The 15,873-nt window shown below is 39.3% G+C and overlaps 2 protein-coding genes across 2 annotated transcripts in view; one reads left to right on the forward strand and one right to left on the reverse strand.

Annotated features, from left to right (window-relative positions):
* Positions 1-15,873, reverse strand: part of LOC146312469 (AT-rich interactive domain-containing protein 5B-like) — a 39,213-nt gene that overhangs the window by 15,727 nt on the left and 7,613 nt on the right. Inside the window, exons 3-4 of the mRNA XM_084740457.1 lie at positions 7,504-7,732; positions 5,216-5,446 (exon numbers count right to left, since the gene is read on the reverse strand). Of these exons, the coding sequence (XP_084596583.1) occupies positions 5,216-5,446; positions 7,504-7,732 (460 nt within the window). The remainder of the gene's footprint in view (positions 1-5,215; positions 5,447-7,503; positions 7,733-15,873) is intronic.
* LOC146312471 (high choriolytic enzyme 1-like) lies at positions 1,587-2,456 on the forward strand. The gene has a single exon (XM_084740460.1). It carries the CDS (start codon positions 1,644-1,646, stop codon positions 2,424-2,426), a length of 783 nt encoding a protein of 260 aa, XP_084596586.1. The 5' UTR covers positions 1,587-1,643; the 3' UTR covers positions 2,427-2,456.

Below are 15,873 nucleotides of genomic sequence, written 5' to 3' on the forward strand. Positions count from 1 at the left end.
TCAGAAGATTGAGGAGTTGAGTCCCTTCGTGGTTGAAATTTCCATCCTGACTTGAAGGAACATGGTGGATATATGTATGGTCTTACCTTATGAACAATGTCTAGAATGTTTTAACTCTGAGAGGAAGATCACCCTTTATTAACTCAGTATCCATAACCTGAGACGTTCTTTTCAGAGACAAAATAAATGAAAAATGTTAAACTTAATTCCACCAACTCTCACATGCAAAATGAAATTAAGCTATTTTTTTGCTCTGTCCTTCATTCATTCTGGAACAATTTTTGTTCAAAAGTCACCCAGGAAGGGTCTGTTAGCTCAGATGATTGGACATGAGTGCAAATAACATCAAAGTCATGGGTTCAACCCCCACACTGGCCAACTATAATAAATGACTTGCTGCTGCGCTCATGAAAAGTGTCCAAGCTATTTCCTCACTAGTGACAGCAAACTGGCATGAAATCACACCTGAGTGATCATCTAAAATAGATCCATTGTTCTTTTTTCCCCTGCTGTAACTTTGAGGTACATCACTGTAATGTTGCTTTGGTCCACATTTTACCTATTTCAAAAAAAATTGAGCTTTTGCAATTTGGATATTGAACTTGATCATATCAAACTTATTGGATTTGGACTGAATCAGCTAACTAGGCAGCTAGCTCACAGCTAACTGGCTAACACCAGCAACAGATAACAGCAGACAGCAGTTAACCTACTTTAGCAACATATAATCTAGCTAACTGCAGTCTGTCCATCAGCTAACTCTCTAAGTTAAATCACCTTGGTACTTTATCAAACTGGCCTCATAACATTTAATGACATATTTATGGCAAATCCAAATGGTACCACTTCATCTGATATCCAGGATATAACTCAGAACATCATTACAAAAGCATTTCACAGTGTAATAAATCTTAATAACATCTTTATAACAAGTCTAAGATGTACCACTTTACTTGAGATCAAAGAAAGTGTTCATGAGCCACTTATAAATGTCTCATGACAGTCAGTGTTAAAACCAACTACATATGACAGGAAAATGTTATGTTAGAATATAAATATAAACAGTTTAAGTTTCACAATGTCAGCATTAAAATGGTAATATTGATTGAATTACACTTAATTACAACAGTCATAAACATTCATTATGACTCCTTCAAGTTCACAGGTGTCATTACTTTGACAGTGAATGCCTTATGCACACCACGTCAAGTAAAGCGTTAATACCAACCAGTTTTAAGTTGTTTCCTCAACACTGGATCTCCATTCATCTGACAACATACAAACAAACACAACTCATCATGGCAACTTCTTGGTGAGATATGCATACGGTTGTGCGTGCAAAACTACTGATGTTATGTCCCATCGAAAAAAGGGGAAAAAAAACATGTCTAACCCAGTAAACTAACTGTGTTGATCCATCTACTGAGCAGAGAAAACAAACCATGTTGAAATAGTAGGTTTGTCTATGGAAGAGGTTTATTTAGGTCTAGCAATGTGGACCCCAACCCATAATCCTCCTGCAGACACACCTGTAGAGAAGAGTATAAAGAGCCTGGACTGAAGACAGTCAGACATCAGCTTCAAGGAGTCTCTCCACAGCAGCTCTCCACAGAAGCTCCACAGCCAGCAGATCCACCCTGAAGATGACTCCCTCTGTCAGCCTGCTGCTGCTGCTCCTGCTCCGCCTCTCTCAGGCACATCCTCTCATGGAGGAAGGGAGCGGAGACGAAGACCAGTCCGTCGACATCACCACCAGGATTCTGACCTCCAACAATGGCACCAGTGAGATCCTGTGGGAAGGAGACTTGTTGGCTCCTAGGACCAGAAATGCCATGATGTGCTGGTCCCAGAGCTGCCTGTGGAGGAAAGCCTCCAACGGCCTGGTGATGATCCCCTACACCATCAGCAGCGAGTTCCCCAGCTGGGAGAGGCAGAAGATCGAATACGCCATGCAGGACTACCACAGCAGAACCTGCCTCCGCTTCGTCCCCCGTCAGAACGAGTATGACTACATCAGCGTGGAGAACAGAGCCGGATGTTTCTCCTCTCTGGGCAGAGTGGGAGGCATACAGGTTCTCTCTCTCAACAGACAAGGCTGCCTCTACCACGGCATCATCCAGCACGAGATCAACCACGCTCTGGGCTTCCAGCACGAGCAGACCAGGAGCGACCGCGACGGCTACGTCAGGATCAACTGGGAGAACATCGACCCGCAGATGGCCTACAACTTCTACAAGCAGAACACCAACAACCTGAACACTCCCTACGACTACTCCTCCATCATGCACTATGGAAGAACAGCCTTCTCCATCCAGTATGGCAGAGACTCCATCACCCCAATCCCCGACCCCAACATTCAGATTGGCCAGAGGTACGCCATGTCCTACTGGGACATCATGAGGATCAACCTGCTCTATGGCTGCTGACAACTACACTTGTGATCCAAAGTCATCATTTAATAAGTTACTAGAACCTGTGATCATCATCAGCTATCGATTTCTGTTCCTGTGACAGTATTCTTTGAAATGTTCAGACAATAGATATAAAGAATAAATGGTCCGTCCTCATGTGTAGAATATCTATTATAAAGTTAATATAACCCCCACAAAAATAAAGTTGACTACCAGTATTTATCTGTCTTTATTCCTTATTTTGATTCTGTTTTTGATTCTTTACTCACCCTTTCCCTCCATACCTTTTGATTCATTGTGCTGAAAGTCATCCATTCTTTGCAAGTCAGTGAGGGGGAACTCCCAGAGAGACTATTATTGCAGTGGTGATTAACTGTGCGGTTGAAATTCAGGGGAAATCCAAAAGGATTAAGAAGTTGGATGGTGCAGGGAGAAGATCTGGATAGTTACCTCAGACAAATGGGTCTGGGTTATAGGGTGAACAATGCTGTGAATGGGATGGCTTTGGGTCAGTGTTGTTTTCGTTAATGATGACGATGACGAAATGATTTCGTTAACGCACCTTTTTTTCATGACTAAAATGAGACGGTGATGAGCTAAACAGCTCTTTGATGACGAAAATATGACGAGACGTATCTGTTGTTTTCGTTGCGAGAGGAGACGAGACGAAAATGTTAGTGGGTTGGCTGTAGGCAGGCTCGGGGAGTAACAGATTACATGTAACAGCGTTATGTAATTAGGATACAAAAAAAAGGTGACGGTAATCTGTTACAGTACAGAAAAAAATGTAATCAGATTAACGGTATATTTGATAAAAACAGGGATTACTTAGCAGGTTTGCATTTTAAAATCAAATGGGACGTACTACAATGCAGCAGACACATGCACAGTGCGCACGTATTGCAACACTTTATGACACAACACCACAACAAATCAACACATGAAACGACCAGCCTCATAGCCTCGATCTGTGTGTAAACATAATGTAAGATAAGATCCTTCATCATTATGGCCACTGCCGGGGAAAGAAATGCTTTTACTGGATGGAAACTCCAGCATCATTTTGAGTTTAAATCAAATTATGTCTCCCAGCTGTCAAAATACTGTCATCATCCAGGGACTCAATGTCCAACTTAAAGAAACATCTACAGGTATGAAGACAAACCACTAATGTTTGCTGAAATACACAGAAATCCTGTAAACTAAAGTTAAGGTTGGTTAGCTTGCTAACACATCAATAACCTGTCAATAACCTGTCAATACTGCTACTTGTGCTACTACTGTACTGTATAACTACTACTGGAAAACATTTTGGGACTGTAGGTGCTGATGCTGACTTGTGTCGTGCCAAAAAGTGATAACGCTAGACCACCAAAAACTGAATCACCCAGTTTATATACATCTAATATCATAACAGTAAATTATAACCATCCAGTCTCTTTTTAACACTTTAAAAGCCTTTCTTGGGTTTAGAGGGGGGAAACAAATCATGTTTTTAGTGATAACAGCAAGATTTCTGCCAGAAAGGGCTACTGGTACAACACCATTAAGGCTAACTGCTTCTGTGTGCAAAGGAAATCAGTTTCTGCAGATGATCATGTTTGACACTCCTGTAATTAAAGTCAGCTCCTGTACATTTCATGTCACAGGAAATACAGACACCAGGGCAGGCAAATTACATGTAGGTCACTCTGAAGCATGTTAATACCTGACACACCTCTTTCAGGTAGTGATTTTTTACATCTATTAATAACAATAACAATAATGATTGTCACAATTATCATCATTATTATTATTTATTTATATTTATATGTTTCTCAAAAAAATACACTGAACAGATGACACATCTTTTACACTCTCTCGTCTTTATTTGCATGTTTGGTATTGAAGTAATCCAAAAGTAACTAAAAGTAATCAGTTACATTACTTTAATATTGTGATACTTAGAGTAAGTTACTGATTACATTTTTTAACAGGTAACTTGTAATTGTACTGGATTACATTTTTAAAGTAACCCTCCTAACCCTGGCTATAGGAATATCAAAATGCATTTCCTCCAACTGTGTGTACAATCTGTCTGCTGAAGATATCAGCAATGCACCTGCATTGCCTTGTTTGGTCACGCCCACATCCAGGCACAGTGCACACTGGACCAGTCACACACACACACACACACACACACACACACACACACACACACAGTTCATGGACCATGGCGGTAACGTCAGCACAAGGGCTCGGTGGGCGGATAAGACGTGATGATTTTTTTATGACTATACTTTACACATAATCCAGCAGAAAATAAAACGGGTGGGAAAGTCTAGGCTACTATCAAACTGGTAAGGAATCTGGTTATTATACAAAAGCGTTAAGAGAGTTAACTGTTGCTTTGCAACACAACCTGTCAACCTCAATTACAATTTCCTGTATCTGCATTGGCCTAATTTAATGTTTTAAAGTCATTTTAATGTTTTAAAGTTGTTTTTTTTTGACTAAAATTAATGACTAAAAGTGGACTAAAACCCTTTTAGTTTTTGTCGACTAAAACTAGACTAAAACTATCAAGAATAGAAATGACTAAAATGTGTAAATGTGTAAATAGTTTGCACAGTAAAGCTTTTCTAATGCAGTGGGTGGCAGTAATGCAACACACATAGATGCCAACTGCCATTAAACCCCAAAGAAGAAGAAGAACTTCACAAGAAGATTAAAAATTGTCACTGGTGAAAATTTTGACATAATACAGTAACTATCCCTGTTAAATTCTAATATATTGTTAGACTGTTATATTGAGTCTTACTCACCAAATTCATCACATATGCTCTGGTTGTGCAGTAGTGTGGGGTGGTGAAACGTGTCTCGACAGTACAGGATGTGCGTGCTCTCAGACATTAGTGCGATGCCACCCAACGCCAAAACCACCTGGTTGGTCAGCAGGGATCTGGGCTGCTCACGTAGCCGGGCAACAACCGAGCGGTACCTGCAGTACCGGGGGTAGGACAGGACCAGCACCTGCTTCTGGCCCAAGCCTTCACCTGAATGAAGAGACAGAAGGGGACATGGCTGGCTTCAACAAACATCTCTGAAGTGTTTGAGTCAGTTTAGCAGCACACCTCAACGCCAGCTGCAGAATGTATAGAGATGAGAGGAAATGACAGCTCATCAATAAGAAGCCACGCTGTTGGAACACGTGCACATTGTGTCTTCTCATTGTCTTACTGAAATAAGCAGGGACGTTATCTGAATGGCAGCATGTGTTGCTCCAAAACCTGTATGAACCTTTAAGCATTAATGGGGCCTTCACAGATGTAACAGTTTCCCATGATGCCATGGGCACTAACACTCTCGACCAAGCTGTTAGTTTTACTTGCATGTCTCGTCTAAATCGTTCAAGGCAAACAGTCATTACTGTAGTGAGTGAGTTTAGTGTGAAATTGCTCTTAAAGTAATTTTGGCCAGAGGTGAGCTGAAAATACAACTATAACTCAACAAAGCAGAAGAGAAAAGTGAACGCTATTATGCTGTGTGTAATTATGCAAATGAGGAGGCAAATTAGATTTGAGTTTTACAAAAGCAGAGAAACTGAAATTCATCAGTGACAGTTTAATGAAAGCGTAATGTTCTTGTCCTCATTCCACTGTTTTTATTGCATTCATAAAAGCTTTAATGTCTCTGTTTGGTGTTTATTAGATGAAAACAAATAAATGTGCAAATAAATAACACACACACACACACACACACATGCACACAAAATAATGTCTTACTTACTTATCCAAACTAAATGAATGAAGTGTGCAGGGATGTTATTGATAGATCTGCCACAAAAAAGAGAAATGAGATGCAGCCCAGGTCCATTGTGTCTTATCAGCACTTCGATGAGTCATTTAAATATGTACTGGCTCCAAAAGAAGCAAAGACTGCAGACAAACCATCACTGATCTGGCAGACAGACAGTCAGCTGTGACTCCAGCTCCTTTTCGTGTCTCATGAACATGTTTGATGTCTCCTGCTACATTAATGACATAACAGTGGTGGAAAGAGTACTGAAAATCTGTACTCAAGTACAAGTATTGTTACATTACTAAAATATTACTCAATTACAAGTAAAAGTACTGGTGTTAGACAAATACTTGAGAAAAGTATTCTAACTCAGAGTATTAGTTACTTATTAACTGTTAATCAGTAACTGAATTCAATCAAATGAATTTTGGTAATGCTTCAATTTCCAGGTCCCATAATTTCCTGGTAAATACTTGGCAATATATTTTAAATTTCTTAGAAATTATTCACAAATTACTTCAAAATTACCCATACATGTCATGATTAAAGCAAAGTGGAAAAGTGTGCAGTGTGCTGAGTCCACATGAGCATGTGTTAGTGCCCATGGCATCATGGGTAACTGTCACATCTATGGAGGCCCCATTAATGCTGAAAGGTACATACAGGTCTTGGAGCAACATGTGCTGCCATCCAGATGACGTCTTTTTCAGAGACGTCCCTGCTTACTTCATAAAGACATTGACAAGACACATTGTGGACATTGTGTTCCAACAGCGTGTCTTTGTAGTAAAAGAGTTCAGGTACTAGACTGAGCTGCCTGCAGTCCAGACATGTCTCCCGTTAAAAATGTGAACAACATTTGACAGAAATAAACCTTTTGTGTGCACAAAAGAAGTCTGAAACCTTTTACTTCAACTCATGAAAAAAATGTTGCTGACATATTTTTAAAGTACATTACAAGCACGTCAGTTTTACACATAGAGGAGATATTAACCAGCTCCCATCCACAGGACAATTCTCTGCTCTCAGACTGAGACTACTAATTTGACAGCAGCAGTCTGATGTCACAGCTGACAGGAAAGAGCCTCCGTTACTGACTGTCCCAGCTCCTCTCCATGCAGGAGTAGGACACCTTGACGTCCACTTAACCATGCAAGGACAGTTGAACATTATATTGGGCGCTAGTGGAAAAAAGGCTTATGCAACGCACTGTTCATCCACCCTTTGTCTCTTGTGGAAGTGCCAACAAAGAAAATAATTTTGGAAAATAATGTCAAACAGCTCTGCAGAGAGGTGAGACATCAGCTCTTACCCAACGCTGCTTTCTCCTTTAAGACGTCTTTGAAGTGAAGGCCACAGTTGAGAGTTGAGTCGTGGTAACGGAGGAAGGAGTCCGTCCTGCTTCTGTTTGTCTTCACTGGGTTCATCTTCAGGGGTAAGGCTTTCATCCCTCTGGTCCAGGCGTGCTCGTCCCATACTGTCCACTTCACCAAGTCCTCCAGTCGAACTACAACCTTCTCAGACACTGCAATCACCTCGTCCTGCAGCAGACACACACACATCAACTATACAGTGAGCAGGCTTCAGGAGTAATGGATTACATGTAACAGAATTATGTAATCTGGATACAAACAAGGGTAACTTCATTCCATTACAGTTACAGGAAAAAAATACATTTAGTAAAAATGGGGATTATTAGTAGGATTACAATTTTAAAATAAAGAACGATATCTTATCATGCACAGCACAGCTGCAAATTCATTATCATGACCTCTAGTGAAAAAATGCTTCACTTCATTTTTTTGTTCAAATCAATCAATCAATCAATCAATAAAATGTACAAAACAAAGGAAAGAACAGCTGAACAAACTAATTAACAACTATTACATTCATCTGCATCTATTTTGATAATCAATTAATTGTTTTGAGTCATTTTGTTTAATTAAAAAAACAAATGCTCTGATTTCAGCTTCTTAAATGTGAATATTTTCTGGTTTCTTTACTCCTCTCTGACAGTAAACTGAATATTTTTGAGTTGTGGACAAAATAAGACATTTGAGGATGTCATCTTGAGCTTTAATCAACATTTATCACCATTTTCTGACAAACAACTAATCGATTATTGAGAAAATAATTGTAACAGAAAGTAATCAAGCTACATTACTTTTAACAGGTAATTAGTAACTGTATCTGAATAGATGTTTAAAGTAACCCTCCCAACCCTGATGTTAGCATTAGCTTAAGCAGCTAGCTAGTGTACAGGGGTCAACAGCATCCTTAGGGGTTGATACAAACACGTCATTATTAACATAACTGTCAAATATGTAGCTTTCATCAATAATGAAAACATTACTTTTGAATTTCATTTTATTGTGTTGAGTAATGTTACATTATGTATACCACTAATCTAATATAGGCTCACACACACACACACACACACACACACACACACACACACACACACAAACAGTATATGAAAGCTGTCTGCTCTCTTTTCTGTTTTGCTGACAGACCAAATGACCAAATCGTGTTTATTTTCTAATGGAACATTGTTGATACTGAGTGACCTTGTTACATTATGTATCTGCAGTCTGCCTGCAATCACACGGGGCCTTGATCATTCAGAGCGCCTGGACTGCTTCACCAGATAAATACATGATTTATTAACACGATGAGGCAAAGGCTGGAGCCTGGCCAAGATGGAGGGCTGCTGGGTATTAATGTGCTCATACACAGTAAACATTAGAACGATGCTGCTGGTACTATATTACATTTTGTTCTATACAATACAATATACAATACAAGACATGGCAAAGACAGACAGGCTGCAGAACCTCTGCAAGAGCACAAGATGCATGCAACCTCGTAAACTGACAATAACAAGTGAAGACAAGTCCTCCACTGTAAGTTGATCAGCTGTTTATTACTGTCAGTTGTCTGTCAATGTTAAGTTCAGCCTGTTATCCTGAAAACAAAAACCCACTACTCTGAAATAACACACTCTGGACAACGAGATAAGTGGCTGTCTGTCTCACTGCTGCCAAACTCCATTAACATTTTGCTCAATTTAATAGTAATAAACATCTACAAGATTATTTATGATTTCTTACAGCTCAAAAACAGACACTTACATATTCTGCAAAGATTTGGCATCAATTAGAACTCTGATTAATGTGAACTGGACGTACAAAACAGTTACTCTGGTCACCACGGCTGCAGCGTTCATGTCAAGTGAAGCAAGTATTTCAACTTAACATGTTTCCTTGATCTCTGATGACACATCATGATCATTTTATGATTTATTACAATAAATATATCACAGATTTGTCTGTTAAAGGACACGCTGAAAGGAGAGGGGAATTGAATAAATCTGTGTGTGTATTTTTTTCTCCATCCTCAAACAGACAGTTCAGTCTGATCAGTAAGTTATAGTGTTCTCTATGGTGCTGCACAATGTGAACCTGCAGCTTCTGAATGTTGCCACTTACAACATATTGTATAACCTTCTGATGCACAGTCAGCAAACTGAAAACAAGGCCGTTACTTAGTTCCTGAAATGTGTGCAGTAGAACTACATAAAAAGGAAGGAACAGCAGAAAAGCTAATTGTTGTTCATCAGCCCTCTGGATCATTTACATGTAGAATCCAGTATGCAGAGTTCACTGTGTTTCTGCTGCACCGACACTATCAGGCTTCTCATCTTACTGCAAGTGACACACTTTGACATCCAGTCACACTGATATTCACATCAGCCATATGGTGCTAATTTTCCACCAGCTGAAGAAAAACATCAGGGATATGACATCACACCCACATTAGAGTTTTAAAATCAGTTCTACCGAGAGTTAAATTTTGTTTCTCACAATCATTTTCTTTGTCTCGTGAGAAATAAATAAGATTCTTATTTTGAGCTCACTGAAGTCTCATCTGTTTCTCCTGACCCTCTCTGAGGAGACAAAAGGAGCAAAACAGAGGAAAAGCAGGAGATGTTTGCTGAGTTCATAGGTGTCTCAGAAGTTTCTCCCTGTCAACTGTATGGAGAAACATGAGTTTAATTTGACCACCGGGAGAAATTTAAGATCTCATTTAAGTAAAGTTTTCTTTTAGATCTCACTGTTACCTCAAGAACTGATTATTTAAGACAAATTTAAGATCAGTGCAGTGAGAGAAAGAAAAGGATGTTTTAAGATCTTCAGTTGGGCTCAAATTAATCTCAGGCTGAGACGAGACAAAGGCACTTTCTCAGGACCTGAATTTAAGAAGTATGAGAAAATGGTCAAAGTGTCATGTCTAGGAGACACAGGCTAGACAAAGACGAGATCTTATTTTGGAAAACCTGCCTCTCACTCTGCTGCTTGTATCACTCTGCTTAGCCCCTCCCACCAAACCAGCAAGCTTGAACAACACACTTTTAGAAGTTATGTTTGTCATCACGCCTCTTTGCAACTTGTCGATATGAGCACCACGGCCTCAGACATAAGGAGGCGGAAACTCCTTGTTTTGTACTATATGCTAGAGTCATTGGACATTTATCACAAGTTTCAGGATTTTCTGCAGGATTTTCTGCCATTGAATCAGGTTATTTCCATGACAACGGGGCTAGTTGCTTGACGTTGTGTCTTAACTGAAGACGAGCTCAAGGAGGCTCGAGTCCAGCAGCTGTAAAGCGGTGGATAAACCATTCATATATGTCTCTGTTTCTTTAAAGCCTTCACAATAAATGTCCTGTGCTGTTTCATTATTTTAAACACTTTTATGATGAAGCAGCACAAAGTATTTACATTCAGAGGTTTCATCAGCAGTAACTTAACACTGACTCTGACACAGCTGAAAGTGAATATGAAGCAGTAAAAGTTAACTTATTATTTACACCATGTTTTTAGCCTGAATCTTCACCGTAGATCAGTAACTCAGAGCCACACTGACGTGGGCGTGCACACCGTCTGAAGTGTGTGTGCGGTGTGGTTTGGGAGATTCTCCAGCGCTGTTTTCCTGTGAAACTCCAGCAGTGTTTTGTGGACTCAGAAACTAAACCCAACCTTCAGCTGCCATGAGGGCACATAGATAATGACTGAATTTTCATTTTTGGGTGGACTATTCTTTTAAGAAATAATCTCCAGTGCTTGGATTCTTGAATTAGTCTGACTTGACTCAAGACATGGATTGTGGAGCAAAAAACATCTAATGGAGACATTCCTAAATCAGTAACCCAACACGAGGCTGGAACGTGGAAACTGAGGCAGAACCCTGTGTAGAAGTGTCCACAATGTACCACAAATATGTACAAGAATTTGGGAGTAAAGCTCCAGTCAAACCGAGTTTCACATGGGAAACAGCAGATTTACAGCAAACTGTGAAGTTTAATATCTTGCAGATGACATCTCAAATTATCACGTTGTTTTTTGGTTTCCTCCTTGAGGGAAAATGTTTTCAGAAATCTTAAACTGGCTGCAGATCAGAGCCTGATACCAGACTGAATTGTCAACTCATTACACGTGTGGAGCCAGACTATGCTGATAACAGAGTTTACCCAAACACATTCTGATCCAGGGTCAGTTTTTTCCCCTTTACAAAGCGGCGGTGTGATCGTCTGCTCCTGCCAGAAAGGAAAAGTAAAAACAATGTGGAGAAAGAGGAGGGGGGTTGTTGACTCATATCATTACAATAACCAAGAGCAGAAACAAGATGACACACATTAGTTCATTACACAATAAGGTTTCCAAGAAATTCACAGTCTTACTGGATGAATACGTCAGCATTTTGTTATGCAAGTGACGACATGATACAGCCACAATACATACTGTATCCATAACAATGTTCCTGCACTGAGGAGATCACTGCCACTGTGATACAATGAAGTTACAACGAGTTAAAGCAGGACAGGAACCTTTCATCATTAAGGAGATGATTATTTTTCTATTGTTTGCATTGTTCAGGTTCTGAATGCTGCACAGAGGATTTTAAGGTTTTTATATCATCTGTAGCTTCCCAGAACATTCAGGTTTTGGTCAATATATCTGTTTTAGCATCAAAATACTATGTTCCCAAGCCCTTTTTAAAACCTTCTCCTACAAGACCTGATGTAGGTTTCTACACAATGATGCTGCTACATATAAACCACATGACCTGGACACAAATCCCACTTGAATCACAAATTTGACTTGAGACTTCACTTGACTAAAATCAAAAAACTGAAACTCGCCTTGGACTTAACACCAGTGACCGGTGACTTCACTTGGACTTGAACCTTTTGACTTAAAAATACTTGATACATCCCCAAAGATCTACCCCAAGATTAAAAAGTCTGAATTTAAAAAGTGTGAATCCACAAATCAGATCATTTCCCTTGATTTCCTGAAGATTTCATTCTAATCCTATTCACTTAATCCACTTGATCCACTTTGTTTGAACCAATCTGACAGCATCCAATCAAGTTGTAGAAGAGAACCCTGAAGAAGTAACATTACATTACTGAGCTCCCTTTTCTACACAAATGAAATGATCCTTAGTTTCATTTTTTTAAAAGCATATGCAAAATGTGCAGATGCAACAACTTGCAACTTCATTCAACATCTGAAGTTGCACAAAGAGCTAGAGATGTGCGCGACTAGTCGACTACACAATTAAACTTTGCCACCCTCGCTAGTTGGCATCAGAAACACTAGTTGATTAAACTTCTTATCAATATTTTACTCATTTACAGTGCCAGTAAACTTTTGTCTCGAAGCTGTTATGCAACCACCCACCACTAGTCGGGCCTGTGACCCCATCAGACAACAGTCCCTCTCGCCCAGTACGTATGCCCTGATGTCCAACACAAGCCCAGATGTTTTTAGCAGCAAAGTCGGACAGATGACAGCTCGTAAACCAGCGCGGTTTGGTAGTGTTTTGATGTAGAAAATGGAAATAACGTTGAAAGTAGACTGTGGCAGAACAAACTGGTATATCATCACTTGACCGGAGCAACATGTGACCACATTCAGCACAGACATGGACATTAACCTGCAAGCAGAGCAGCTGCTACTGCTAACGTTAGCCACACTGTGTAGCAGGCTGGCAGCTAACAGGTAAACAATGCTGTTAACCTACACTCTGATCCTTTTAGTCTGAAAAGATAAAACATTTAGTGAGTTCTTGTCGTGTTTTGTGGGTTAATGTGTAATGTGTGTATTGCACAGCGCAAAGTGACACACATTTCAGCTGCATTTAAATTACAATTTGGTGACTGTAGACTGTGATTCATGACTTCAAAATGCTCTTAATAAGAACAGTATTTTTTCAGTGTTTAACATGATCATTTAATAAGTTGTGCTCAATTTTAGCTGCTTTCTGACTGTTTTCTTTCTATTAGACTAGCTGACTAGTCTAAATTAAATTTTGTCTCAGGGAAATTAGTCAACAGGAACACAAAGAGGCTATTAGCATAGTAATTGAGTTAATGCTTAGCTAATATTAGCTTAGCAGCTGAGTAACTTTGTATATCAAACAGGCCGGAAACTTACTGTGACATTATGACTTGTTTGAGATTTGAAACTCAAAGTTTAGGACTTGGGAGATGACCTGGAACTTGTCAGTCTTGTCTTGAGAGTTTAGTGCAAAGACTTCAGACTTACATGTAACAATCAGTCCCTCCAGGATTTTTGTGGGCTCTTTTTGGGATTGTTGTGGCCTAAAATGCCTGATTTCACAGCAGCTATTCTAAAAATAATGTGATGCATGTTTTCAACTTGAAAACCATGAAAAAAGTTGTGATTTTTTTGTGCCAAGAATTTTTTTTTTTTGTATAGTTCATTAAAAATCAAAGGGAGCTTTTTTGCAGGGAGAACAAAACCACAGTCTGTTCTGCGTGTGTTCTCAGTAACCTCACCAAAAAGGCCCAGGATTCCAAAATACAAAATCTGCTTTATTTGGAAATGAACAAGTGCACCTGGAGGGTATTCTACAAAGAAACAAAATCTTTTTGGGGCTTTTTGGACTCAGTCAAAACAGCATAAAATAAGACCTTACAAAAGTGCACACAGCATTCATACACATCAACAACATTGACAAATCTTCTCAGTACCTGTGACAAAATAACAAAATAAAAATACAACAATACAACAACATTATTTTCCATTTTTACCATATTCTGCTAATAGATCCCTCTAAATCTTGCACACATTTGTGATCCTGCTTGGTACAAACAAAACTAGCTGTACTACTTGATTAAAATGGACTATTTTCTGTATTGTATCTGTATATGGATTTATTGTTTAAGCCATTTTTCCAAGCAAAATAATAAAAAAAAAAACATGTCCAGTTCCAGTTTCTCCATAGTGAATATTTGCGGCTTTTCCTTTACACACGTTCCAGAACTCATATATATATTAATGTGGTACCAAACGTAGCTGAAGAGAAATGTAATGATGATGATTGGTGAAAATAAATGGCAAATTAAACCATAAAGAATGTTAACCCTTTTTTTCCCCAGTAATCACAAACACAATGAGACTCCAGCCTTTTAAACCAGCTTCACTTTCACTGCTCACAGCTGCACTTTGCCTGATAGGCAGCGCTACAACATCCCAAATTACCTCGCTGAGTACTGCATAATATTGTCTTAATATTAATATTAATAGCAGAGGGAGGCTGGTTCAGGCACTGATGCTGTAAAATGAAATTCATCTGGAGACTGCAGCAGTGTGACACAGTAACCTTCAGAAATGCCACTGGCTCCCTTTAAGGCACAGGCATCATTAATCAATTCATACAGACAGAGAGCAGTGAAGAAGCAGCACTTCTCACTCACTGCAGGCCTGCATGCAATCAGATACTGATCTCCAAATATAATTCTGAGACGTCTTCACTCTAATTAAGAATATTCTGACTTGCATGTTAGTCTCTTGATGCTGTTTGTTCATTTTTCATGAGTTACATACGTATAAAAACACTGGCTCCAAATACAATCATATCTGCAAAATAGTCCTTTTTGGCAAAATTTGTCATTTTCGAATCAAAGATTTTCACACAGTCTGAGAACTTAAACGTGTGCGTCCTTCTATAGTTCAGTTATTGGACGTGCAGAGCTTCTCTCCCGAGGTTGCAGCTGCTGTCCAGCATCACCTTTGCCGCATGCTCCGTCCTCCTATACACCGTGAATTAAGGATGTATTTGGACCAAACCAGAGCTGGTGATTGTTGGGACACTTGAAGGATGAACCAAGACATTTTTGGAACGTTTTATTTAGTTTCTGTAAAGTCTGAGTTAAGCTGACGATGATGCAAAAGAATTCTGGCAAGTTTGGCGAGAGCAAATAAACAGCTGTTTCTAGTTAAACAAACTGTCTCTTTCAAGTAAGGTCCAGGGCTGCACGATTTGGTGAGAAAATTCATACTGAGATTATTTTGTGATCCAATCTGACCCTGTCTGTGACAAAAACAAACACAAACAACAAGCAAAGAAGCAAACGTCACCTGTTAAGTTTACAGTCTGTCATGCTGTTGCATTTCTCTGTGTACACAGACAAAAAAACAAGAGCTGAAACTTTTTCATGAACAACTCCTTTCACCCTCTGTCATGACTTAACCAGAAAGTGCATGTGGTCCAGAGGATATTTTTCAATAAGTGCACCAGCTAACATAAAATTCTATAAAATTCTATAGCTTCTATCTGTTTTATCCTGTAACTCTTATACACAGACTGA

This window comes from Lutjanus erythropterus, chromosome 17, assembly GCF_056507025.1.
Source record: "Lutjanus erythropterus isolate fLutEry1 chromosome 17, fLutEry1.hap2, whole genome shotgun sequence".
Taxonomy (NCBI): Eukaryota; Metazoa; Chordata; class Actinopteri; order Lutjaniformes; family Lutjanidae; genus Lutjanus; species Lutjanus erythropterus.